The sequence below is a fragment of the Numenius arquata genome, chromosome 1, assembly GCF_964106895.1.
Source record: "Numenius arquata chromosome 1, bNumArq3.hap1.1, whole genome shotgun sequence".
NCBI classification, from domain to species: domain Eukaryota; kingdom Metazoa; phylum Chordata; class Aves; order Charadriiformes; family Scolopacidae; genus Numenius; species Numenius arquata.
Window position 1 is genome coordinate 18306331 of NC_133576.1, and position 27463 is coordinate 18333793.

Consider the following 27463-nt stretch of genomic DNA (forward strand, 5'->3'; position numbering starts at 1 on the left):
GATCTGGACAGTTGGACAGAATTATTGCTGTTGGTCTTGGTTTTATGTTACCATTAATGGAAACATAAAGTCTCATTCCACAATTCCTGCTTTTCCATCCAGAAACCAGAGTCTTTTTTTTGGATGGGGCCTGGGGCAGAAGCAATATTCTGCTTCCCTGTCATAACCAAGATAAAAGTGTTGCTACTGTGACTTTTAAGTCTTTATTATTTTGTAAGGTGTAGTATTTACTGAGTACTGCAAGCTCATTTTGGAATCAAATTCTAGGAGGCGAGTCCCAGAAAAGACAGATGGACTGCAATGAATCTATGCCTGCAATTCCAGAGGAAAAGCACAGCAGTCTACAGATACTTTTTAAAAAGCACATTTGCAGTTTCATGATTCACTTCTCCAGGTCTTGATAGGAAATAGGTGGGTGTTTTTATATTTTTCCTGGAGGATTGACTTCCCACAAGTTACTTCTCTTCCACCTTGTTTCTTGTATCATGCTTGCCACCAGAACCTTAAACAGATCTCCATGACTCAGATTTCTTCATTAAAGAAACTGATAGCTACATTTAACAAACTGAGTACAATTCATTGCCTGGAAACCAAAATTACACAGTGTAGGGTAAACAAACATTGGTTTACTATGAAAGTATCATGCCAGTCCACCATCTCAGTTAAACAGGAATTAACACAGGAAATGGAGATACAAGAGATGTGCAAAAAGGTCCCTGCGTCAGTCTGGTGCCTTATATGTGCTCAGAGTTACCTTTGGGGAGTTCTAATGCAACTAAAAAGGAAGCACGAAGGTACCTGGAGTGTAACTTTTTCCACAGACACTTCCTAGCATTCACCACATACCTGTTAAGTGCAAATGGCTGGAATGCGGTGGGTTGCGGCTGGTGGACCCAGGTATTTCCCAGGCTAGTCAGTCGGGCTGTCAAGACTGTCAGCCTGACTACAGAAAACAACTGTAAGGCTCTCGAGTCAAAAAGCAGCCTTGCTTGCCACAAGAAGCTGTGAACTAGCTGCATGCCTTACTAAGGACTGGAGAACAAATAATCACTTTGATACAAATTTGGGTTAAGAGAGACATACTGCATATAATACCTTAAAAGCAGCAAGATGGAAGATGGAGGATGGCCTATCTTACGCAGCTCACTGGCTATTTGCAGCTGGAAAAAGAATGGTAACGATCACATTCAGCAACTTCTGGAGATAAGTTTAATATCAAAAGTATTGGCATTCTCATAGCACATATCTAGCAAATCTACAAAGGCAATCCTTTAATGTTATAAAACCAATTTAGAAAATTTTATACATGACTTTTGCTTTTAAATATCTATAAACCAGTCAATTTAAAAAAGAACAGATTATGATAAAAACTAACTTTACCATAAGAAAAAACCCAAACTATTTGTTATAAGGGAAAACTGAAAATATGCATCAATTAAAAAGGTGCAGAGAAAGGGCACATGTTTCTGCATTTTATCTTTCATCTATTTTACAATAAATACAGAGATTAACCCTGTAAGTAATGCTGATGATGTGATTTAGGTGATGAAAGCCACAAAACCTCTGGATGAGGGGTACAGATGTTGGTGGGGACTAGTGACAAACTACAGAACTAAAGTAGAAACAAAAAAAAACCCACACAGTAATTGCACTAGGCTGGTCACAGCTATACAGAAGGTAACTGCGCTCAGCAAATAATTTTGCTTTAAAATTGCCTCTCTTCTCCAGAAAGAATGCTTCCTGGTTTGAGAAACAATGGTGGGGAATTTTTTTGGATGACTGTACAGAACCTGAAGTAATAACTGGATTTTCCAAATGCCAGGTTTCAGAGTTGTCTTGAGGGAAGGGGCCCTGAGAATTCTGCAGTGCCATAAAAACGTTCACATCTTTGGGTTACCTCTATCTTTACTGTAACTCTCTAGCCTACTTCCTGCTTTAAGAGCTCTGGTTTTGTAGAGAGGTTTATGACACAGGTGGTTTTGGTGGTTACCTGCCACACAGTCCTTCTGAAGGGTGTGATCACACTTAAGTTTACTTAGTGGAGAACAGGAGAAAGCATCCTCTTAAAACAGTCACCTTCTATTGTGCAGTAACTACATTAAAAAGTGTGCACATGTCAAAACGTTATTGAAGTTTCATGTGATCACTGTTTAAAGTAAAACTACATAAATACATATTAAGACGACAATAAACTTGTGCTAGTTTATCAAATCAAGTCCAAGTTTAAACACTCAAATATTCGGACATCTTTACTCAATTCTCCTGAGCAATGTATAAATCCTGTTTGTCTTATATGTAAATTACATATCTTAGAGATACATTATATGTAACATAATGACCTTTTTGAATTAAAATGGCCTTATTTTTGAATAAAACACCTAAAACTTTTGAGGTTGTTGAGCCACAACCTGCTTGCCTTTCTAATGCAAGTGATGCCATTAGATTCACAGGTATAACTCCCAAAAATAAGTCAAATAGGATTAAAAATCTACTGCCTGCATGCTACATGTACTGTATTGGCATGTACTTTGAGAGCAAGATTTCTTCTTAATTCTGGTATGAAAAAAAATTAATAAAAAATACTTGAAAAAAATCCACTGCCAACTTTAAAAGATTTCAATGGTCACTCTCAAGCTAATGTCTTCCACTCGTGGAACTAATTTTTTATGATGAAAGTGCTAGGGAGGGGAAAAAAAAAATAAAAAAATCAAAACTCAGCAGCCACAAATCTTGGCAGAATTTTGACACATGCAGACTACTTCTGTATATAATCAGAAACAAAACAAAAAATACTTCTCTAAAGAGAGTCAATATTAGATCCTTAAATTAAAACAATACATAGTATTTATTCTATCTGTATGCGCTGCAAAATTAAAAGAGACACAGTATAGGGTCAAAATCCTGTCTTCAGGGCTGACCCCTGCATAATCATCCATGTTTATATCGAATTGTAAAGAACAGGCTCCAAAAGATGAAAATATTTTTACATCCTTGTGGCACACACCTTTCATATTCCAAGTAAAGAATCGATTAGCAAGCCATGTGTATTAGCCTTAACTTACATATTTACACGTTTATCTACAACCTTTTCCTTTTCCCCCACAACTGCATTCTATGACCACACAACCCAAATGAAAAAAAAAATAAAAATCTTTAAATAAATAAAGACTGAACAAACAAAATACTTCTTCTGGTTCTTTTTTTTTTTTTGTCTTCCTTGCAAGGCAGGAAGAGCCCAAATGCTGCTAAGAAGAGTTCCAGTTACTTTATACAGCAATGTTCTTTGCCAGGTCTGGCTTATTAGATTTATTAGCTGCTGCTGCCACTACGCTGTTGGAAGTGCAGTTGCAAGATCAGGTCTCGAATTTCTTCTCTTTTGTTTCTGATCAGCTGACGAGGGAACCACTTCTCCAGATGCAGCGGCTGTTCAAAGTTAACAATGGGATTCTGGTAACAGAAAAAGGAGTATTTACAGCATGAATTTCCTAAAGCAGCTTTCAAAAATAATTTCAAACCCTTCCATTATTGCTGAGATCAAGGAGGCACAAACAAGTTTCCATGAGACAGTGACAAGTCAAATTCCAGTTCCTCCATGGTAACTACACATATATACGTACCCTTACCACAAGCTACTCATGGTAAACACCAAACAGGTTACCACCACTTCTCTTAAAGATACAGCAGTATAAGCACATATTCAAGGCAGATTCCACGTACTATGATACAATTAGACATGCTCTTAATATCTAACAAGGGATTGATGCACTTCAGCCACAAAACACACACGTACCATCACACTATAGGGAAGGATCAAGCATACAGCAGTTAAGTATGATGAGGTTTTGTTGCTTCAGGCATGTGTTTTTCTGTCATTAGCTGGTCTGATAGAAGACAACAAAGAATCAAGAACACTGCTAGCAGTTTTAGCAGGACATGAGAGGGGAAGAATTCAGAACAAAAGAGGACAGCAAACCGAAATGATTGAGACATGCTGGTAGCTTTAGTAATAAGACCACAACACCATGTCTGATTTGCCAAAGTCAATTTTTTTCCTCTGTCCCTCTTCATTCTTTTGCCATGCTTACATTTAACCTTCTCCTTCCTTTGGATAAAGTAATGTATGATAAATTGAAAAAGCAAAGCAAAAAACACACCATGATTTGTGGCCTATAAGCCCTGGTATGTTTAGGACAAATTACAACCATCTTGTCCTGGCCTTGCTTCTGCAAGCAGAACATAACCCCACTGTTAGAGAATGGGCAGTTCAAAGCATTGGTAAAGTTTCATTTCCCACCTGCACAGGAGCTCAACTCATATATCACAGAATCAAAGAATCATTGAGGGTTTAAGGAACTTCTGAAGGTCATCTGGTCCAACCCGCCTGCTCAAGCAGGGCCTCCTAGAGCTGGTTGCCAGGACCATGTCCAGACAGCTTTTTAATATCTCCAAGGAGCAACACTCCACAACCTGTGTTGGCAAACTGTACCAGCACTTGGTTGCCCTCACAGTAAAAAAAAAACATTTCCTTATGTTCAGAGGAACTTCCTTTGTTTCAGTTTGTATCCACTGCCTCTTGTCCTGTCATTGGGCATAATTAAAGAAGCCCTTCTTGTTGCCTTTGACATTCCTCACCAGATTAAACTCCAGTTGGGATTGGCTTTCCAAATTATGTCTCTGCATGCCTGGACAGTGTCTCTATATTCCTCCCACGTTTACTCTCCCTGCTTCTGTCCAGGAGCTGCTCCTCCATCCATGTGGGCCTCCTGGCATCTTTGCTTGACTTACTGCTTGTTTGGATTAACTGTTCTTTAGCTTGGAGGTGGTGTTCCTTAAATATCAACTAGTTTTCTTGGAGCCCTCTTCCCTCCAGGGAAGTTCCTTATCCCATGGAACTCTTCCAAGCAGATCCCTGAAGAGGCCAAAGTCCAGGCTTGTGATCTTGCTTTTTGCCCTGCTGCTTCCTCTCATGATCCTGAAACTCCACCGTCTTACGGTCACTGCAGCCAAGGCTGCCTTTGACCTTTACATGCCTGACCAGACCTTCCTTGCTTGTGAGTATGCAGTCCAGCATAGCACCTCTCCTCACTGGCTCCTCTATCACTTGGATCAGAAAGCTGTCATCAATGCTCTCCAGGAACCTTCTCGAATGCTTATGTCCTTCTGTGTTGTCTCTCCAGCAGATGTCAGGGTGGCTAAAGTTACCCACAGGGACCAGGGCCTGTGAACATGAGGCTGCTTCTAGCTGTCCACTTGTTCTTCCTGATCAGGTGGCCTACAGCAGATGCCCGCTAGTATGTCACCCATATTAGTCTCCTTTTTAATCACTACCTGTAAGCTCTCAGTTGGCTCCTCATTCAACCCTAGGCAGAGCTCCATGCATTCCAGCTGCTCTCTTACACAAAGAACAACTCTACCTCCTCATCTTTTCAGCCTGTCCTTCCTAAAGAGCTTGTATCCATCCATGACAGCACTCCAGTCATATAAGCTATCCCACCACATCCCTGTGATCTCAACAAGATCATAGCCCTGCGACTGCACACAGATCTCTTAATTCCTCACACTTATTCCCCACACTGTCTGCATTAGCATATAGGTGCTTTAGAATAATGATCTGTTCTACCACAGAAGAAAAATCTGTCCACTGGCCACGGCCCCACACAAGTCTTTCCATGCACAGGACTCTCAGAGAGAGTGTGGAGTACATGTATAAGCATCAAACAAGCAGAGCCATTCAAAGGACAGAGCAAAAGGGCAGTGCACTGATCACAGGGAGGAAGAGTTGGAGACATCCTAAAAGACAGTGCCTAAAGCCCAGCATCTGTAGATGTTTAAAGGTATGTGCTGAACAGGAAAGAGCGCTGTGCATTCCCTTTTAAGGATTCCCCCCTCCCTCTCTGCAGAAGCTTGAGCCTGCAGAGCCAACTCAAAGGCCAATGCACAAGCTGACCGAAGTTTTAGAGGCTACAAGAAGAGATGCACAGAACAGATGCCTTTTAACATCTGTTGGCCAGCAATGTGTAAACTAAATAGATTCCAAACACACCCAGATAGGTAGGGATATTGAACGTGTCAATGTAAAAGCAACATTAAACAACAAGGTCAGAAATGTTTGCCAACAAACACAGACGAGAAACTGTCTGTGCTCCAGATACAAAGATCCCTGCCACTACTTGAAGAATGGGTTTTATCTCCTCTTCCTCAAATGGCTTTGACACTTTCCAGGCTGACCATCACAGGCTTTTGTGTCTGTCTATTTCCCTCAGAACTAGTTTGTTGGGTTTAAGGTGATTTTAGGGAAAGGGGGAGGTAGTTTACACTTGTACCTGGAAGAAGCTTTCCACATATTGCAGCAAATAGACCCCACAATCACTGCTGTTATCTTGTTTAGGCACTCTGGGACACAGGTCAATCATTGTTGATTTATTGAATTCTCGATGCGTTTTTCGTTTAGCTTCCCATTCCACTTCAAGGTACCTACAAAAGAAAGCAAAGAGTTTAAATATTTGAGAAATAACTCACAAGTTCAATGCATTTTGGGATACTATTCAATAATGTTCTGGAGCTGGCCAAAAAGCTAAATTTTTTCACTGCATTTGTCAAAGAAATCCATACAAGGAACAACACAATTTCCACTATCCAATCTTCTGTCACACTCAGAGGCATCTCTACCACATAATATACAAATACGCAATATACAAAATAGAAATATGCATGACATTATTTAAAAGCAAACAGTTATTTCTGTTGAAATAATCTGAAATGTATCTTCAAGCTATTAGGATATCAGGACATTTTTAAACCTTAACTAAAGGAAGAACTCAAGTAAACTTTCCTAGCTATCACACAGATTTTTCCTCGGTTCATCCTAAGTTGCCAGCAGTGGTTTTCTAACCTAAGCAAACCATTAAAAAAACCCCTTAGAATTCACCTTACAAACAACTTCAGTTACAATTGCATCAGTATAACCCTTGCAACCTACTAATGTACAAGGTATATAAAGACTTGTTAAAAACCTTAAGGAATCACTTCTTTAATGATTATGACCTATTTGTTATCAGGCTTTTCTACTGTTCTTGTGCTCCAGTAGCAACTCACTGACTCCATATTCTGGGCTGGCCACTGATTTTGAAGATGGGATTGAAAGCGTAAGGGTCTGATTTTAAAAGCCAGCAGTTACCCATACTTTTCTGATGACTAGTCAGAGTTGCAAAGGCTCAGGGCTTGTGAAAATCAAACATAAGGTCTGACTAGGGAATAAAAAATATATACATAAGTCAGACCTTGTGTTTGATTTCTAAAAACTCCAAGTCCTTGCAATTCTGAGAATAAAAATATATAAAACACCCAAAGCACCTTTGGAGAAAACAGCAACTGCAAAAAGAAGGCAAAAATGAAACAATTCAAAGATCAGTGATTCACATTCCCTGGAAAATGCAAAAACCTATCTATGACTGTAGACCTGGAAATTAAATTGTTTGAGTCTGACAACTGCCCAAAACACAACAGAAGTCAACTCAAGGAAAGAAGAGGTCACAGAACTCCTGCATCAGTTTCCTTAAACTTCCGCTTTCAGAGCGTAACTGCAAATTGAAGGAATAAGAGGTCTGCTTCCCAAACTTCCCTGATCTCACAAACCATAAAACCCCTCTTTGTTTTTGGAATTCTCATGACATCTCTCTGAACTCCAGGAAACCACCCTCTCTGGAATTTCAAACCCAGGGTAGCTCAAGGCATAGAGCACTAAGTTAACACATTCCACAGAGATTAAAAAAAAATTAAATAATAATTGCTATTTTACTCTTCCTTCTAAGACGCACATGGTGGGGAGGCCTCTCTACCTAGGGAAAACGTTTCGTAAGAATTCCTGATTCTCATCTAACCTTCACATCGTATTTTGAAGAATTTACATTTACAAGAAGGATGTACTATTTGGTTTACAGATTTTTTTTCCCTTCAGTGAAGTGAATCCAACAGAGAACAAAGAACAATTCTATTTAGCTTCAAATATTTAATATTAGCAACTTTTTAAAAAGCTGTTGGTGGATGTTGAAGTCATTACGAGTTGTGTAAAAGCACTGAAAGTTTGAAAACATTCTTCCAGTACTTACATACTTATCACATAAAAGAATGAATATATTTTTACTCTCACTTTTCAAAACAAGTAATACCATTCTTATATAACTATATTGACACATCAAGCTTTTAGAAAGCTTCAGTCTAGTTTCTACTTTTTTGCACGTAGATAGGAGTGAATTTAACACTGTAATTCCGTAAGCTCCATCAAAAAAATGAAGATCAGCCCTTTGGAAAAATAATAATTTAATTTCAAAGTATTCATTTTGAAGAATCTGGTTTTCTACCCTTAAAAACCACACTCTATTACTGAGCTGGAGGGGATAAAAAAACCCCCAAAACTCCCCCTCTACTTTTAATTATTTTTTTTTCCAATTTCAAAGAGACTGTTCACTTTACAATTTTTGCATTATATCTGGGCTACATAACAAAGACAGGCTTTTCACACAAGCCTCCATACTGCTATTATAATTATTTTTATCGTGGCTCTTTACGGATTTTCCTTTAGCATTAGAAATGTACACCTTTACAGAGAAAAGTATTTTGAACATAGAAATATGCCTGGCAGCATCTCTTTCTAATAAACATAAACTGTAGTTACTTACTCTCTCAAAACCTGAACTGTTTTCTGCACAGAACCAGCTTTCAAAGAATCTAAGATGAGTATGCAAGGCCTGTACACAACAAAAACAAACAAATAATTGTAGTCTTTCATTACAACACTACTGAAGCAAATATTTTGTTTGAATACAGCTTAATAAGACCATCAATATCTGAACAAACATGGACAAAATGGGTAAGTTCCTACAATTGTGGCTTTATGACAAACCACTGAATGATTGCAGAATTTCTTAATATAATTTAATGATACAATATTAGTATGAAGCAGAAACATACCTTTTACAAATCTGCCTTTCAGAATTACTTAAGGAGATCTAGGAGAAGAGAAAGTAAAAATAACCTTAAAAAAAACTACAACAATTATAAACTCAAATGTCTTCATAGATTCAAAGGTAAAGCCAAGAGGCTCCCATTTCAGAAAGGGAGAAACCGATAAATTATTTTTTAAAAACACATGAAAGCATAGCACAGGCAACACAGGTAGGCAAATGAGGACTTCAAGCTAATACACAGTGCCTTGCACATGCTGCAGGCCACGCAAACATCGACAGCTGCTGCAAAAAAAGATGATGCAAAATCACTTGGTCAAGTCTCAGAGCCTTCAGAAATACAGTAATACGTTTCCTCTGTCAGTACAAAAAGGAACTTACTTTAGAAATACCTGAACCCAGGACTGAAGCAGAAGCAGCAATTTCATTGCCACCTAGTACAAAAGAACAAATTAAAAAGTCATGATTATTAGTATTCAAAATACAATAGTGCAGTATAAACTAATTTTGCTTCCCTTCTGAATGTTCAAATAGCAAAGTTACTGAGGGCCTTCTTTCCTGATAAAATTATTACTGAAATCCAAGAACCTCCCACTCATGGTGGGATCAGAGCTACTGATTTTACAAGTCCCTTCCAGTATTTTCCAGAGTTGCAGACAATAAGAACGCAGTGCAGTCCTTGCTATGCAGGGTAATACAAAAACTTATTCCACTGATCTTAACATGAAAGATACATTTTGAGACATCATATCTCTCCTTCAAGGACTGAGACACTATTAGAACTGTATATGGCTTGACATAATTTTCTTCTAGATTACCTACCTTTTGAGAATAAACTCTTAGCATCCATTTCTTCTTCATCCTTGCAGTTACCAGGAAAGGCCAACACTGAACCAGTTCTAGTGTTCTCACTCTCTGACCAAAGCGGAGACAGTTGAGGCTGGTGATATAATGAATCCTGATGGGGACACTCCTCATACACAGCTTCTTCCAACCATGGAAAACAGATAACTGCCATGTACCAATGAGACCTGTCCAGCAGCAAGGAGAAGGGGAGGAAAAAACATCAAAACTGTGTAACATTTGGTTCTGAAAAGGATATGAAAAGTTCTTATAACATCAAGAGCTCATGTACAACTGTTCTGTGACACATAACCACCGTCACCATGTTCCTTCATGGCATCTCGTACTAATCTTCTCACTTGTTTTTCACTTTGCATTGTGGCGTAACAGCAAAAAGTAAGTATCAATTCCTTTACAAAAACCCAACAAACCCACCACAGCAATTTATCAGTGTCTCACCACCCATCCCACACAGTTAAAAAAAAAAAAAGTAATAAAATAATCTGTGATGGTGGTCCCAGTTTTGAATACAGCTGAGGGAATGGCATGCCTCTAGCCTTATCTCTTTCTGCAGGTGTTTTGAATATGTAACTCCCAATGACTATTGAGTTTTACTGAAGATTCCATGTGCAGGTCAGTTATTCAACCAGGCCAAGGCACAGACCATGGAAGTACTACTCCTGATCAATTAACACTATGAATTACTGCGAGTTCTTTATAGAAATATTACTTAAGTGCACAGGAATCATCATAATGACACACAAATTGTTTTGAAAAATACATAAAAGCAACAGTAATGCCAAAAACAAAGATGCAAAGTTTACTAAAGACAGTTAAATAAAAAATGCAACTTTTGAAGATACATCAAAATTATTTATTCCACACACTTCTTCAAAAACTAATGTGTTCATTTCCAATGATCCAAGCTTACAGCCATAAATCTTTTTACCACCACAACATTAAAATATTTAAGTCTCTAAATATCAGAAAAAGGGTTTAAAACACATACTTACTCCTCATTCACAGGCACAAAGATGTAATCTTTACTGAAGATGTTTATATGACGAGTCCATGTTCTTACTCTTCTGTGTCTTCTCTGCGCCGCTCTGCAGAAACCAAATTACAACTGTCAGATTTGTTATTTTTAGCTAAAGCAAGGCATAGGGATCAGTACTCCTAGATTTTCCCAATCCCTCAATGGGTTTTTCATTCACTCTTGAAATTTCCCCAACAGAGAAAAAGAAATATATCAGCATACCATTAGGCCCAAGTGACTAACAAGTAATTTCTGAATGATCTTAAACTCTTCTAGAAACAAATTTATCCATAGATTTGAAAGGATTTCTTGCAGTTATTTATCCAGTAATTATTAATTACTACACTAAATGCAAAAATCTCACCTTAACACCAGCCAGTGTAAAAAAAGACCTATAGCAACGTCCATGAATCAAGCTTCACAATACCACTTTTGAAGGCCTGCCTAAACAACCTTATTTTTGGAAGGAAAAAGCTAAATGCCTTGCACAGGGTCATAGATTCCCTCAGTCCTGAGCTTTAAATGCAGGAGTACATTTCCAGTCCCAGAGACATAAAGCATGAGGACAGGATACTAGGACAGTAAGAAAAATTTGAGAAGAAACCTAAATTTAGATTTTCAGCTTTCTTAGTTTGCACAAGTTGAAATAGAAACCAACTGCTCTTAGAACTTTGCTCCAATATGATCTGAAAGCAAAAATTCACTTTACTCCGGAGACATCCCTATTAGCATTCTGACTCCATCCTGATCTGTAATCCAGAAATATAACTTCTGTGTAGGAGGAATGGGAGAAAAAGAGGAATGGTAAAACAGGCTGCTGTGGGACTCTGCATGGGCCAGCATTAAGTGAAGACTTGCTGCAAACATCCTCTACTACGTGACTCTAGAAGCACTGGGAACTTAAAAGGGGAAAGCATGTTTGCAACCGGGGAAAGCACCTACTGAAGGAGCTTTCCCAATCTACTGTCTCAGCAGTGTGAAGGAAGAAAAGTGAAGGGTCGTTAGGTTAAGTAGCTGCATCAGTTGAGATTAATTTAATTCACAACAGCATGGAACCCAATTTTCCACTATCCATTTATCCAAAAAAAACCCACAGAAACAAACAAAACCCAAACTACCTATAATCACCAGGTAAGTATCTAAGCCCAAACACAAAACTAGAATTCCCAAAGATATTTCCTGATCTGGAGCAGATACAGTCCTTGAATATGGTGAGTTAAGTGTGCTATTCTAATTCCTCAAGAAGGTTATGGACAGTCCAGTCTTGCAAAAGGAATCAGATCAAGGCACAACAACATTCTTAACATGGATAATTTTGTCTCCACCTCAGAACATTCGGGGTCAGAAGACAGTAAAACGACAGAAGACATTCTCTAAAGCACAGCTTCTTGAATTTTTGAGACATCTTTGAAAATATTAAACAAGTTGTATTTTTTTTTTCCTTTAACATAGCTGTCACTCAAACAAGATGGCACACCTCTTTGTGCAGATGGCCTTGTCTGCCGACAGAATGAAAAACCTGGAGACTTCATGAATAACAGAAGAAAAAAAATCACTTCAGAGAAACAAGAAAAAAAGCTTTGATACGCTGAATGATGAAAATAGAAAAATAGAAAGAAAGGTCATCACTGTAAGTGAAGTAGCACGGCAAGCTCCATGCTCAAACATCAGTATTGAGAAGGAATGGAAAGTGTGCTAAGGATAGTACTACCCTTTATACAGTCTTAGCTAGAAACACAAAGTGATACAGTTATTGAGCTCTTAATGACACTTTCTTGTGAAACTCTGCAATTCCAGTGTGCTTAAGTATTAAAAAACAAACATGTAAACTTGGTGTGTAAGAAAATTTTCTTCTAAAAATTTGGACAATAATTTAATTACCAATATTAAAATGAAATATGTGGTAAATCTAAAAATATTTTTAGAAGTGTAATTTCATAAAATGATGCATACCTTGCAAAACGCCGACTTTATAATAAAAAGATCAAAATAAATAATTGTCTGAGGTAAAGATTCAGATAAAATTGGAGACAGGTGATAACACTTTCATTCATATTCAGCATGAATCACATGTAGATTCTAGTGAAAAACACCAGTATGCTTAAATTGTGAGTTACAACATTTAAGCACCAATCCTTTGGAGAACACTGATTACTATTTTATGTGTAAATTAGGAGATGATCTGCAGAACTTTCAAGTGGCATTGATAGATAGCTTATTTCTGGTCATAATGGCACTGAAAATGAACTTACGAAACTTCGAGATCCCCCTCAGAGTTTTTTTCTGTCCTGGTCAGGCACTTATAGAAGAAACTGCTAAAAATGTGTACACGGTCAGCAAGATGTTTTGGTGCCTTCTCCAACAACAGGTATCTACCAAAGAAAAAAGAAGGAAATTATTAAATTCCTTTTCTAGAATTCCTTTACCATTACTGATAAAAAGGACAATTATTTCAATGACTTACCATACTCAGGTTACGCTTACTATCAGTTGCCTTCACAGTCACTAACCATGCCAAACTTTTCTCTCTACTCTATTTTCAATATGCACATGGGTGGACACCACCAGTGTATATAACAGCCAAGCAACTACTAAGAATGCAGTTATATTTTATCTCAGATTTGTGCTCCACTATTAACGCTTCTGACTTTATTTTCAGAGTTAGGTTTCTAGCCCTTGCAATTAAGACAGGCTTAAAAATCTACTCAAATATAAGGCTATGGAGTGTTACACTCCTGCTTATACAAAAAGCATAGAACAGTTCAGTACTATAAATTGTCCATTTTACTTTTACAGGTTATGCGTGTGAAAGTTAAGACAAATACTCTGTAGGTACTCAGTCTGTATGATTTTAGTGTTGATCATTTTACTGTAAACATCAGCTTGAGTGTTTATTCTGTCATCCTAGAAGGCCAAAGCTTTCATAACTGCAGTCATCCCACACAAGGTCCCTCCAGCTTCACACGATGACTTGGGCAACACGGTCATACATGATACAGCTTGCAACACAAGGAAAACTGAGAATGTCAGAAGTCTAACAAAGTTTAAAAAGCAGAGGGGTTTCTGCAATCATTCCATTAAATTCCTTTATTCAAATATTTCTTTTCTAGCAAGATAAAGCTACAGCTATTGAGAGGACCAACCTGCATGACTGATTTCTAGTTTAGAACAAAATACAAGTGGCTTTGCTGTAAACCACATCAAAACACTCTGGTACACATTTCCTTTCCTACTTCTCTAGACAAGGAGTTTTAACTGGCTCCCTATTGCTCACAGCTACAACAGCCATGCTGACAACCTTTAAAAGAGACAGAATTCTGCTTAGGCTTAAGTCAGCACAGGGAAAATAAACCACGGCTTTAGAGAATGGTGGCCCACAATGCTGGTTCTGGAAAACTTACTTTTTTGCAAGCAACTTTAGCAGGATGGAATGAAGCAGGTAAGCCAAGCACAACTTCCTCAAGAAGTATTAGCTGTGTTCCCTTCTGCAGGAGCTGTGCATCAGAAGACTTCTTGAACCCTTGCACAGAATAGCAGAGGATGCTCCACTTCAAGCAAACTTAAAGTACCTAGTCCAGACCCTCTAGTTTGTTCAACTGTTTGCTTAAATCTGCTCAGCGCTTTCTATTCTGTGAGGTCGCCATGAGGCTTTTTGTCCCCCAGCTATTCTGTCTGCATTATATTACATACCTTTAAAGGGACAAGAATGAACTGAAACAAAGGAAATTGCTGAAAATACACAAAGGCTTTAAAAGAAGTCTAACTCACAAATTCATCATACTGTTACTTCTAAAATTGTTGGGTCATATTTAGTGACCAGTATTTACAGTAAAATTCAAGTCCACATCAGGTCGCAGAAAGAAGGATCCAATTAAGGCTGTAGTTACTTACTTAAGATAGAAATCAATGATGACATCATTGAGAAACTCTCCATATTCTAAGCACTCTAGGTCTTCTCTTGTGACTCCCAGTCCTCCTTTTGCAGGTGGGGGTGGATAAACAATTAAACTAGAAAACACAAATCACATTATAACAGTGACAAATTGTCTTTTACATGACATTCTTCTTACTATGGCCATTCCACATGTAGATTTTCTAGAAAACCTGTTAAAAGTGGTAGTTCTCAAAACTGTTGACTAATTCAAAAGTCCTTTACCGTTTCTTCTTCCAATAGTTGTGTTACAAAAGAAATATGCACTGCACACTGAAATTTTGAGAAAACTTTTGAAAAGGAGGTTATTTTTTACCTTCATCTTGGTTTTCTATTTTTGATAACAGTAATTGACAAATGGACATGTAAAATGGGAAGAAATACTAGGAGACATATTCTCAAATAGTATGAATGAACAGTGATTTTCTACTCATTACAGCTCCAGTAAGGACTCCCACATTTCCAAGCAGGAAACTCAGGTTTACACACCATGCAGTGTATGTACTGTAAGTGGTTTGAAACTGCCCAAGTTACTTCTGAAGCTAGTATTTAAAACGTATTTTTAAAGCTCTAGATTAACAACCATGTTACTTAACTGGAACCAGTAATTGAGCATTACTGCTGTTGCAGAAACAAAACCAACTGCTATACTGTCAGTGAAAACAGTGACAGCAAAAGGCAAGAGTTCTTAAGAGCAATTTACTTCATTAATGTTTGCAGTACTTGAAGCATGAGGACTAACAGGCTAGTGCAGACAGAACTGAGGCACATCAGCACTCTCATAGTATCTTCCTGCGTTACACAGTTGTATGTTCTCCTTTTCTAACATCTTTTGTTAACCAAGCTCCAGTACAAACTAGTAAATTGTATGACAAACATTATAAATAGAGTGTGACACAAGAGTGAAAAAAACATTGGTTAGATTTAAAAAAAAAAAAAGGCTCAGCTTGAGTTAGCAATAGTTTTGCTGTGATATGGACCTAAATGGACACTCAAAGAGGCCATCAGGTCCCTACCCTCCCATTGATGCATCCGTGATACGAGCTTGAAGTCACAATTCAGGTATTCTCTAATTTCTGAGAGATTTTCTGTCCCTGTAATGTATCCATTTTGTCTGTTACCTCTTTGGATGGAAACAGGAATAACCACATTCACACAACACTTTCAAATCAACTGGTAGAATGGTAGTTAAACCAGGGCTTTTATTCCAGCAACTCGTTTATTCAATTTGTTTTATTTTCACCTCCTCATTTATATGAAATACACTTACTTCTTAACTGCTCCAGTTTCTCTTACTTCTTTCCATTCTTCATTCAGTGCAGAGGACAGAGAGATCGCATAGCAACCACTATTCTGCTTATTTGCAAGGGCATAACTGGGCCTGACCACTTTTGGTTTTGATTCCTACCAGAAAAAATCCAAACAATAATAATAGTAAAAAGCATTAAACAGCTTGATATGTAAGACAGAACACACAAAAGCCAAGCCTGAAACCCATGGGAATACCCTACATCACTGAAGAAGAATCTTGCTGGAGAACAAAAGTGTAAACATCAGTATTTACGCAAATGTGCCGCTGCTCAGACAATAAAAATGTTATGTCTCTTTTAAAATTATGACAGGTGCTCCATCTGTTCATAACCTCTCTCTAAAAGTATTTAAGCATTATTCAGCCAACTGATGCCAAATTGGTTTTGGAGAAGAAACAGAACCTGAAAGGAGGGAGACAAGCATCAGACTGTCTTACTATGGGCTGTGTACGCCTGGAAAATCTAGTTCTTAACAATTTGCCTAAAAATGATAGATTTGAACTGGCTGGCTCAATTTTTAAGTTCCCAGTTTCAAAGCCAGATTGACCTATTGTCTCTGTGCTTTTTACTGATAGAAACAAACATAGGTAATTTATGAAGTGACAATGATGTGGGGTTGTTACCCCTCAGAAGGAGATGCACTAACAGCAGCCTTAGGAATCATTCAGCATTTCAAGCTGTGGAGCCTCCACAAGATGTCTAGAGGTGTCTGGAACAATCAAGATACAGAGATCCTTCTCTGCTGCATCTCTTCACTTCCAGCTCAACTGAAAAACAGCTCCATCACTTCTTATTTGATTAACTCCCAATTTGTTGCCCTAGAGACCACATGGGCAGGATATCGCTGTGGTTCTAGGGACACAGAACCATGAACCTAAAGCTTCAGTATTTGCCACCTACTGATGAGGTCTATACACTATACCTCGGTGGACACAATCTGGTTTACTGCAAACCTTGCCCCATCGTCAGAGAGAAATAACAAACATGGTTGATTTTTTTTTTTTTTAGCTATGGATTAAGAAAGAATTTATTTTCTGCAGCTGGCTGATCTAAAATTTACTAGAATATATGAATGCCAACAGGTGGTGATGAATTAAGCAACAGCTACTCACTAACCTGAACTGCAGGCTCACGAGCATCTGAGGTACTCTCTTTTGGCATATGTTGCTTTAGTTGATCCTTAGTGGAACTCAGAAAAGAGCTCTCTTCAGGAGAAAGGTCCTTAAACAAGGGTAATGCTTGCTTCAAAGACAAAACCTCAAGGAGATCTGGTGCTCTGTTCTTCTTGCTCACATCTGTAATCAGTTCGGTCAGCCTGTCTTCTTCCCTTTCTGTGAGCGGTTGGGACAGTTCAAGAAACACAAATTCACTAGATTTAGCTGGAAAAAAAAAAGAGAGAATGGATATTATTAACTATTGGGTTTCATGATAAAAACTTGTCTGCACACTCACAAAGGAGTATAGGGAGACAAAGGCAGGAGGGGAAGCCCAGATAATACCCTGCCGGGTTCATCACAGTGGCCATCAGCCCACCTTTGTGAAGCTCAGCTTCACAAACCCAGAGGAGCACAGGGGCACAGCAGCAGTCAGCAACCCACATTAAGGACTGGGAGCAAGGGACACCCGCTCTGGGCCCTTCCCAGGGCTGTCCCACGAAAGCCTCAGCTCCAGGGTCCAGATCTGAAACCCATCACAATGAGTCAAGGCCAGGGGGCTAAAAGGCCAAGGGCATAAAAATACCAGTCATATCTAAATACTTTGCTGGCCATTAAACTTGTCTGGCCATGCCCTGTGCATTGATCAGCACAGTCCACCCCGTCTTCTTATTAAACTATTTTCTAACTCTCTCCTGGTTGAGGGACTCTCTAATCGATGTGTGTGTATGGGGGTCTGAGTGCAGCAACTGGAGCTGTGTGCAAGTCAGCGCGTGATTGCTATCGAAGATCAAGCCAAATAAGGTGAACAGGTGAAGTGCGCCGGGATCCAGGGGGTGAGCACATCTCTGGCTCTGAGACTGCCTGTGTATCTCTAAGGATGAGAGTGCAGGGGGGTCAGCTATTGGGACCAGAGGAGTCCTGGCCAGCTGTGGGCCTGTGCGCGCATGATGGTCTGTACCAGCAACTGCCAGTGGCCTCAGTGGTTTGTATGTCCGAGTGCCAGTAACTAGGCAGACTGAGTACCTCAGCCCAGCTGACAGAGGGATCCACCTTGTACATATGTGTGTATGTGTATATATATATATAAACACACACACATATATATATATTTTCTCACTAGTGGGCCTCTATTCTGCCCAGCCAGAGGGAAGCAGGATAAGGCTGTTGGTGCTGTCTGTGTTCCTGTGAGCGCACGTGTGTCTGTTATCTGTGTGGCCAGCTATGTATATATGTCGTGTATATGTGTGCTCTACTTATTGGGACTACATCTTCAGCCTTGCTACTGGTTGGACCTGGAGACATGGAGCTGCAGCAGCCTCACCCCTCTCAAGCTGTCAGATCTGGCATGATGTATTTTCATCTAATGTTAACACACTAAGAAGGCAGAGCAGAATCATAGCAATCATTTCCACAATCTGTAAAACCACCACTGTTTTGTCACAAATCTCTACATACATTTCAAAATATTTACATTACTACTTATTTAAAAGGCATAAAACATTCAAGCATAATAACAACTCTCGAAGGTTTCTCCTACAACAAGAATGCAATCAAGATAAATAAACCTAAGATTAAAAAGTTCCTCACAGCTTCATACTCAGATTCCACTCATTTCATTGGGAGCTGTGTCTATAGAGCTACCAGTAACTCTAACTTATATCAAGTAAAGGTAACTCCCTGCTAAAATTTCACTCGGTATCTCACTTCAAACTACTCATGCTCCTTGTGTAAAGTTAACGTTACTTATAATTTTTCTTACAGGTGCTGATATCACAGGGTAAACACACCGTTACATTTCACACAGGCAACTCTGACATCATCATTTTGTTAGATGTCATTTGTAATGATTTTGCTAATGTAAAAGCCTTGTACGATTGTGTCACTCTGAATATTTGAGCAAAAGTTATATTCAGTTTTACAGAGCTTCACGCTCGAAAAACCACTCCATAAGACCCTACAGACTAAATAGCCCATTCGGCCTTCAGTGGAAATTTTCTCCAGTAATAATGCAATAGCCCAAAGCATCTTGTCAAAGATCAAATCAGCCTTTATCTGCCAAGCCTTTCAACTAGCATATACATTACTCAAGAGTAAGGACACTTAAAACATCCCATTTGTTTTAAAGGGAGAGGTACTTTATACACAAGCCTAGTTTTAGAAGGCCTCCTCACACAGTTTACAATTGAACTGTGTTACAAGGTCTTTTTATTAAGTAGTAGTGGTTTTGAAACACATTATGTTAGATTTTGCTTCCAAACATAAGTATAGCGAGACATTTTAGAAAAACAAAACTGACCAATGTATCTTTAAAAAGCTATAGGCATACCATATATTAGACCTTTTCATTGCATTTAAGGAAAAGAGATTACTCACATGGCTTGCTGATAACTAACTTTCCTAACTGGGTTTCAATTCTTTCCATATAATCCACAGACAACCAAAGGAAAATGATTGCTTTTGAAGAACAGCCACCATCACTTCTCCACAAGCCAAACCTTCTCAGATCCAGAGTATCCACTGTCAGCTCAATATTCTTATTAAGAGCCACTGTAGAAAAAAGAAAATTAAAATAACCATATCTTTCACAGCCATTGTGTAATTATAAAGTCATACATGTTATAGTAATTACGCAGTAAGACGTATGTATGATCATAGTGTATTGAAACAGTACTTGTAGCTTTTATTCCTGGCATTACATAAAATGTGTTGAGAATTTAATACTTAAATCAGCTATAACAAACTATGTAAAACAAAGTTATCAAACTGTAACACCAAAAGTTAAACATCTAAATGCAGGATTCTTCAGGAAAAAAATAGTATTTTTTTCTCAGAATAACCACGGTTAATACCTACAAATATAGAAAAAAATATTGCAAATCATGAACTCCTATTTGCTTTTAGTCAATCCAATTCGGAACTGCCCACAAGCCCTCTCCTACGAGATACAGAAACCACACATCATCGTCACAAAATACACTGTATGCAAATCTAGAGCTATGTTCGTCTTAGCTTTGGTCAACTCATATGTTCTTCTTTAATAAACCTAGGGGTCTAAAAACCCTAATCTGAAAAGATTAATGTTTCACCTCAAAAACATGCATAATCATATTTACTATAGTTCAACATTTAACAAATGCAGGAATGTGGGAAGCAAGGCCGCTACAACTACTAGTTCACCTTCCAAGCATAAGAAGCTGCTAAGTTATTAATGCTTACACTGTAGAAACTGATACTTTTATTTATTTAAAAATGTAATCTTAAAAAATAATGAATGTCTTTGTGAAAACAAGTAAGATTATAAATTATTCATAATATAAATACATACTGAGTATTTTAATGCAATACTTTAAAGATATAGTTAACAGAAAGCTAAAGAAAAAGATTCTCTTACCTTGAAACGGGATCGTAATATACTTGGTTGTAAACTGAAATAAGATTACAAAAACATAAATTAATTTGCTTGCTTTTTACAAATTGATTAAAACAAAGTAAAAATTTTAATTATCTGCACATTTCCCTTTGCTTATAGTCAAATAAGCTGAAAATAATATCATAGATTCATTTAGGTTGGAAAAGACCCTTAAGATCATCAAGTCCAGCCATTAACCTAGCACTGCCAAGTCCAATCTGCTTGAGACTTATTAATTGCCTTTTTCATACAAAACAACACTCCTAAATACATATTGCAGAATCTAATTGAGAGCAAATTGACTTCCAGAGGTGCTCAGCACTGAGAAATAAGCAGAAAGTGCAGAATAGCCTACAGACTCCTTAAGAAGAAAAAAAACTGATGAACACTTGGGACAAAAGGAGCTCATTTGTAAGCACCCCATGATAAAGACTGTCAGCTGCACTATGTGAATTAAGGACATTATATAAACAGTCAAACACTGTGGTGTTACTTTGCTATTTACATTAAACTTTGAATTAAAGGTGTTTAAAGTTTCCACTTACACTGCTGCTACGTTAAGATGACACAGTTAAATAAGGAATGCTTTATTGTCACTTTGGCGGAAGGTTGCCATATACATTGTGTGAAGATGTTTCTCTTACGTTGCCACAGTAAGCACAAAGTTGTTTTTTCCAAGGAAAAATTTCACTTTTCACCTAAAAGCATTGATTCTAAACATATTTCAACTCATTCCTCAAATGGTTTTGGCATATTAATTTAAGAAATTTCCATGAAGTGTTTCCATTACTGCATGAGAACCGCTGCACAAAACTGCTGTTTTGTGAAAAGCTGAAATTATTATTACAATTCAAGATTTCAAAATGTCTTGCTGCAGACAAAAAAAAAAAAAAAAAAAAAAAAAAAAGATATACATGTTCAAATATTTATTTTTCAATTGCAATACACAGAATAAGTCTGGTCAAAGACCTTTTGAAACTACTGCAGCTGGTACTCCATGGGAAGTACACCTTCACTTATGTTTCTATGTCCTGTGAGTAGCATGTTGCTTATGCGCTAATGCTTTTAGTGTTGGTTTTATGCCCTTTAAAGCTACAAAACAAGCAACATTCTGTTTAAAAGAAAAGATTAGAGCATAATATTAGAATAAAGTAATTCATAGTGACCAGAGTTCAGATATCTGTCCTATTTCTGAGAAAAGTAATTGGTGTTTATTTCAAGTAACATTACAGAATCACAGAATGATATGGGGTTGGAAAGGACCTCTGGAGACCATCTAGTCCAACCCCCCTGCCAAAGCAGGTCCACCTAGAGCAGGTTGCACAGGAACATGCCCATGCGGGTTTTGAATGTCTTCAGAGACGGAGACTCTACCACCTCTCTGGTCAGCCTGCTCCAGTGCTCTGCCACCCTCAAAGTAAAGAAGTTCCTCCTTATATTTAGATGGAACTTCTTATGTTCAAGTTTGTGCCCATTACCTCTTGTCCTGCCACTGGGCACCACTGAAAAAAGACTGGCCCCTTCCTCTTGACACACATCCTTTAAGTGTTTATAGGTGTTGATCAGAATAATGGCTATGTTAATTCTAACATAGCCATTATTTTCCGTTAGAACTCAGAAAAGCTTCACTGGTATGATTTCTGTTCCAGTATAGCATTTATACAGCACCTTCATCTCTGAAAACTGGGGTCACAGAAAATCCCAGTTAGCTTTTCTACTGACAGCAATCCAGACATATGAGGTAATGGACTACACACTCCATCATTTAATCAAAGCAATTTGATGCAACAGTAATCAAAACTCAGTGCTTCCACACTAAGTACCACTAGCTTTGCTTAACTAGAATTTTAATTTTTAAATATTTTCAAAATATCACCCTAATGGAACAACTTACCCTAGCAGGACCTGTTGATAACCATTTAAATTTCCCAATGTATAGACTATCAAATTCAACATCCAATGCTGGGTTCATCTGTTTTCTGGGTGTGCTTCCAGAAGGTAAGCTGATAGGACGTATGTCTTCAATTGACTCTGTTAAAAACTGGGAAAAAAAGTACATTTAAATGAGACACTTCCCTTCCGTAACCTTAGGAATTTTCTCTTTAAGCTTGTAAGAGTTTAGTCCCAAAGTCAATTTCCATATAAGAATTTCATATTAAAAACCTGTAAATGTTATTACAATCATTACTGACAACGTCCTAACAGTATCTTACTCCACCTCTAAAGTTCCCATTGCCAAGACATAACCTGTGCTCTTTACTAATCTAGAGTCAGGTAAAAACTCAAACAACAGAGCAACAAAAAATACCCCTCTTTTGATAGCAAAGGTTATGATCAAAACAACATATCTGTGAGAAGAGGCAGCACTGTCTCTTCTGGCTTGTTTCAGGATTATAGAGATAATGTAAATCCAGGTCAAAGCAAGCAGAACAAGGCTAGTCAAGTCCAAAATGGGGCAACAACCTTTATGGCTAGTTTCAGATTCAAATTACACTGCTAGCCACACAGGAAAGGGAACTTTACGCTATCCCTGTCTGCTGTCAGCCAAGATCCTTGAACTGAATTACAAGAAATGACTGGGTGATGAGAAGAAACTACTGACTTGAACTACAATAAATATAAAAAACATTGTGTGAAAAAGACCTTTTTACAGACGTATCTTCATCATGTTCACCTCTAGCTCAGATCACTACTTGATCCTTCCTGTTTTGTAATATTGAACATTTCCAAATGTGTATTTTCAAAATACATTGTATGTTGCAAAAATACTCAAGCTTCAGAGCCAGAGATCTTCTCTGAAGAATGTCCTGAATTCTATCTGTGAAATAAATTACTGCAGCTACAGCTGACTGCTGGAATTAAACATATCTGCTCTAAGCATTTCACTTTTGTTCTAACATGCAAGAAAAAATAAACATTGGAGAAATAAATTAAAGGGATGGCATAACAATACATAGGCCAAAAACTGGACTACCTGCTCTGTGGGACTTTCCACGTTGTCTTCCAATTGCTTTGCAGAGAAACAGAAGTCAGACTGTTGGTCTTTTTCTTTATTGTCAGTGATATTATCCTGCAGCAGCTCTGTGCATTTTGGTTCAGAAGATACATCTTCATCATCACTGGAAAGGACAACTAAAGAGGAAAAAAAAAGTATATATATATTACAAAACACAGACTTGAGAATATGTCTTTCATTGTGGATTTCAGATAAGCAAAGAATTCTCTCTTGCAGTATGTAATATCAAAGTACATTGCCCAAACCAGTCAAGGTCTGCGTGCATGAAAACGTATTCAACAAGTACTGCTTTGTATATTTCTTAACACTTTTAACACAAGATACTCAAAATTATTTGACTATTAAAAAGAAACAGGCCAAAACATAGCCGCTTCAAAGAAGAGAGAACGTTTCAAATACAAGCTTGATTTTCCATAGCCACAAAGACAGCTGCAGAATAAGGACTGGAATTTGACAATCCTGCTCTCTATCCTGTTTCGAGTACAAGACCCTCTACACTCCAGTAGAGGACGCTGGCACTAGGCACTGTTCCCTAACCCGCACAATGCATTACAAACAGCATGATCTCTGTCTTCAATCTTTTGTTCCACGTTTCAACTAGGCAGTCACGCATCAGTTCTCCTAGTACCTAAGCGTTCCAATAATAATTGTCAGCAGCACAGATACAGTACATACTTGGGTCAACTGAAACAAGGTGCCGATTACCCCTGCAGATTCTGTTCCGCAGCTTGCTCAGATACTGTGATGTGTCCACCTTTAATTTCCTGATGGTACTAACTCGTGGTGAAATCATGTCCTCACTGGTGGCAGACAGCTGTTTCTCTGACAAATTTCTGGGAGGAGACTCTGAGCCAGGTTCCTCTGTGCAGCTGTGAGCAAGCCTTAAGTGGCTGTGGGTAGAAGTATCTTTATAGTCTGTCTCTAATGGCTGCAGAATACAGTCTGGCACCAGAATTGTATTAGATCTGTGACTTTGTCCATCCTCACAGGGTGTTCTGTGGCCAGGAATCTGAGCTGAACTCAATCTTTCCTCTTTCTAGAAAACAGGAATCAGAAATAGGATACATGTTAATTTCTTGATATATGACGGTTCAGATCAGTGATCACTGCAACTTAGCTATGTGCTAGACAAAGTAATTACAGCTTAATGCAGCTGCATTTAGAGCTGAAGTCAGGGTAATTTCTCCCTCCTCATGTTCCAAAGATTATTGCATAAAGGTATGAGGGGCCACCTTTTCAAAGTCTACTGTGACCCTTGTTCAAACTGAACAAGAAACTATTTCTGATTTTTTAGCACTTCTCTCACTCTCTGGCACTGAAAGACCAAGCACCAGTGACGTTCATTACTTTACAAATGTGTCTCTTGGTCAAAATGGCGAACAGGACTCAGCAACTACCTACTTCTGTGGAGTTGTAATCAGAAGGTTACAGAAATGCCTTTATTATATACAAATGCTCAAATATAAATCACAGTTTGCACTTGACTGAGTGGTTGCCTCAGAATAAAACCTTAGGGAAGGGTACAATAGACTGAAGAGGAGGAAGAAAGATAACATCTGCAAGATTTCAATAACCCCAAAATACTTTGTAATTTTTGAAGTATCTAATTAGATCTACAGCATCTGTGAAAGAAGTTTCACTTAAGTAGCTAGATGCCTTATTTCCAAAATTGTTTTACTCAATGCTCCTGTCGAAGGAAATACTGTCATTCACCTCTCACAACCCTTCTGCTACAACAAGCACATTCTGATGTTGTGGACAGGAGTACATATACTCACTCTTCTTGATGTACCACTGAACTACTTTCGCTCAACAGGTAGTAAGTATCCTTAGATACCCTACTTATTAGCATAATTCTTTAATTTTGGATGTTGCTACTGCTGCTACTGAAGTATGTGTGCATGTGTGTACACAAACACATACATTAAAATTAAGTGCAACTTACAGACAGTAGAAGTGATTTTTCTGGAATGTGTGCATTACAATCATCAGAAATATGGCCACTAGATCTTCTTTTCCTTCTCTCAGAATCAAAAGAGCCCGAATCTTTCTGACTGAGAGTGGTGCTGTTTATGTTTCTGCTCCTCTTTTCCAGTTCATCATAGTTCTTGTTTTCTGTGTCAGGAAAAACAAAGTGATTTAATGGGTTATCCTTAAAAACCTTGCATTTCTTCATATCTGTCTTAAATAAAATGCATGGAAGTAAATACCTTCCACAGTAGTTCTTTCCTTTTTTAAATTGTGCGTGGCTGCCAAAAGATATTCTGTACAATAATTAAGGAAAGATTATTATTGCACAATTAGTTAAGGGTATAACCAAATGCATAGCTCTCTTCCAAGTAAGAATTCGCACTCCATACTTCACAACCTTTCTTTTGTCTTCTGCTGGATGCAATATTCTCCATTTCCTGTTCTAATCTGCAAATATTACTAACCAGTATTAAAAAGATAGTACGTTCTTCCTGGAGACTCAGCATAGAGCTCATAATTTCTCAGCAGTAAATACAAGTATTGTCATATAGCATAAACATTCTAGCAGCGTTCACAAACCATTTGAGCATTCTTAATGTATTACATTCTTGAGTATAAAAGACTTTTTATAAAATCAGGATTATAATGGTGCAGTGAAGCTTTCCTCAGTTTCCTTTTTCTTCCACAGATCTGATTAACCATAGCTTTATTCCTACTTAAAAACAGCTATTTGATATATTTTACCATTATCTGTAAAAAACTGCATTTTGAGGAAATACATACACTGCGTGCAACACCTATTTTACTTCTGAGCTTGCCTCATAATACTAGACTAAAAAAAGAAAATTTCCCAACACTCTCCAAAATTCATATTTAAATGCCCAGTTATTGCTCACTACAGACCTTTCTTCTGCAGCTTCCGTCTCCTAGAAGTGAAGACATTTTTTTCTGGTGTCTTTGAAGCCTTGGTCAATTTACACAGATCATCATCTGTCTTTCTCAGGCAATGCTCAGACCTGTAAAGAATATTAACTATGACTTATCTTTAATTTTGAGAGAACACTGAATAAAAATCCCAACAGAAACAAAAGTTGGTTAGACCACAAACTTCTGCCTCTCTCGTAAGGATGGGGAGCTTGGCAAATGAAATACTAACTAATTCAGTTTCCGTTATGGAAATACAGATACTCTGACATTATTAATGAAACAGCTAACTCTAAAAGGTGCAAAGAATGAAATTCTGACATGTTTGACACCAGACACTGAAATATTATTTTGCTGTAAAGCATGACTGCAACAAGAACACAAAACAAGAAAAAAGAAGAGAGAACAACAGTCAGTTGAGTGTATCCTTGCCTTTGTCATGAATGTGATAGGAATGAGACAATGTAGTGTATTTTTAATTTAGATTTAGAACTGCTAATAGAATCCACTGAGTAAGTTCCTGCAATGAGAAAAGATTTAAAATAGAAATTCCTACTCAAAAGGGCTTGAAACAGTAACTTTGAAAGAGGTGTGGGGGAAAGGACATGAATGAGGAAGAAACAGAAAAAGATTACAGTACAAGAAAATAGGCAAATAGGTGTTCAGCTGAGTTTGTAGTTTTATTCTAAGAAGGACATGCAAGAAAGTAATTAGTTTGCTTTTTTAAAATTTTATTAGCTTTTTTATAAATAGGAGAACATATTCAGGAGGTACGGATAGACTAGATAGCAGTATGACATGCTCACATTTGAGGTCTACTCTTGTAAACATACTCTCAACTTCTTTGGAGGCTAGTTACAGCTGACAGAAGTCTACATAACTGTATTTTGGTTTCTCATGTAT

At 37.9% G+C, this 27463-nt stretch overlaps 1 protein-coding gene across 2 annotated transcripts in view; it reads right to left on the bottom strand.

The window, feature by feature from the left end:
* Positions 1-1199: 1199 nt before the first annotated feature.
* SENP7 (SUMO specific peptidase 7) overlaps positions 1200-27463 on the bottom strand; it is a 47682-nt gene continuing 21418 nt past the window's right edge. The window contains exons 5-22 of one of the 2 annotated variants that reach the window (XM_074155279.1): positions 26540-26652; positions 25611-25780; positions 24341-24701; positions 23624-23781; positions 22544-22690; positions 20632-20665; positions 19614-19787; positions 17200-17462; positions 16044-16177; positions 14734-14850; positions 13095-13214; positions 10820-10912; positions 9786-9994; positions 9345-9397; positions 8971-9008; positions 8679-8747; positions 6324-6474; positions 1200-3447 (exon numbers count right to left, since the gene is read on the bottom strand). In XM_074155279.1, coding sequence (XP_074011380.1) covers positions 3310-3447; positions 6324-6474; positions 8679-8747; positions 8971-9008; positions 9345-9397; positions 9786-9994; positions 10820-10912; positions 13095-13214; positions 14734-14850; positions 16044-16177; positions 17200-17462; positions 19614-19787; positions 20632-20665; positions 22544-22690; positions 23624-23781; positions 24341-24701; positions 25611-25780; positions 26540-26652 — 2542 coding nt within the window. In that variant the 3' untranslated portion in view covers positions 1200-3309. The remainder of the gene's footprint in view (positions 3448-6323; positions 6475-8678; positions 8748-8970; positions 9009-9344; positions 9398-9785; positions 9995-10819; positions 10913-13094; positions 13215-14733; positions 14851-16043; positions 16178-17199; positions 17463-19613; positions 19788-20631; positions 20666-22543; positions 22691-23623; positions 23782-24340; positions 24702-25610; positions 25781-26539; positions 26653-27463) is intronic. The other variant, XM_074155190.1, reaches the window with a different exon arrangement.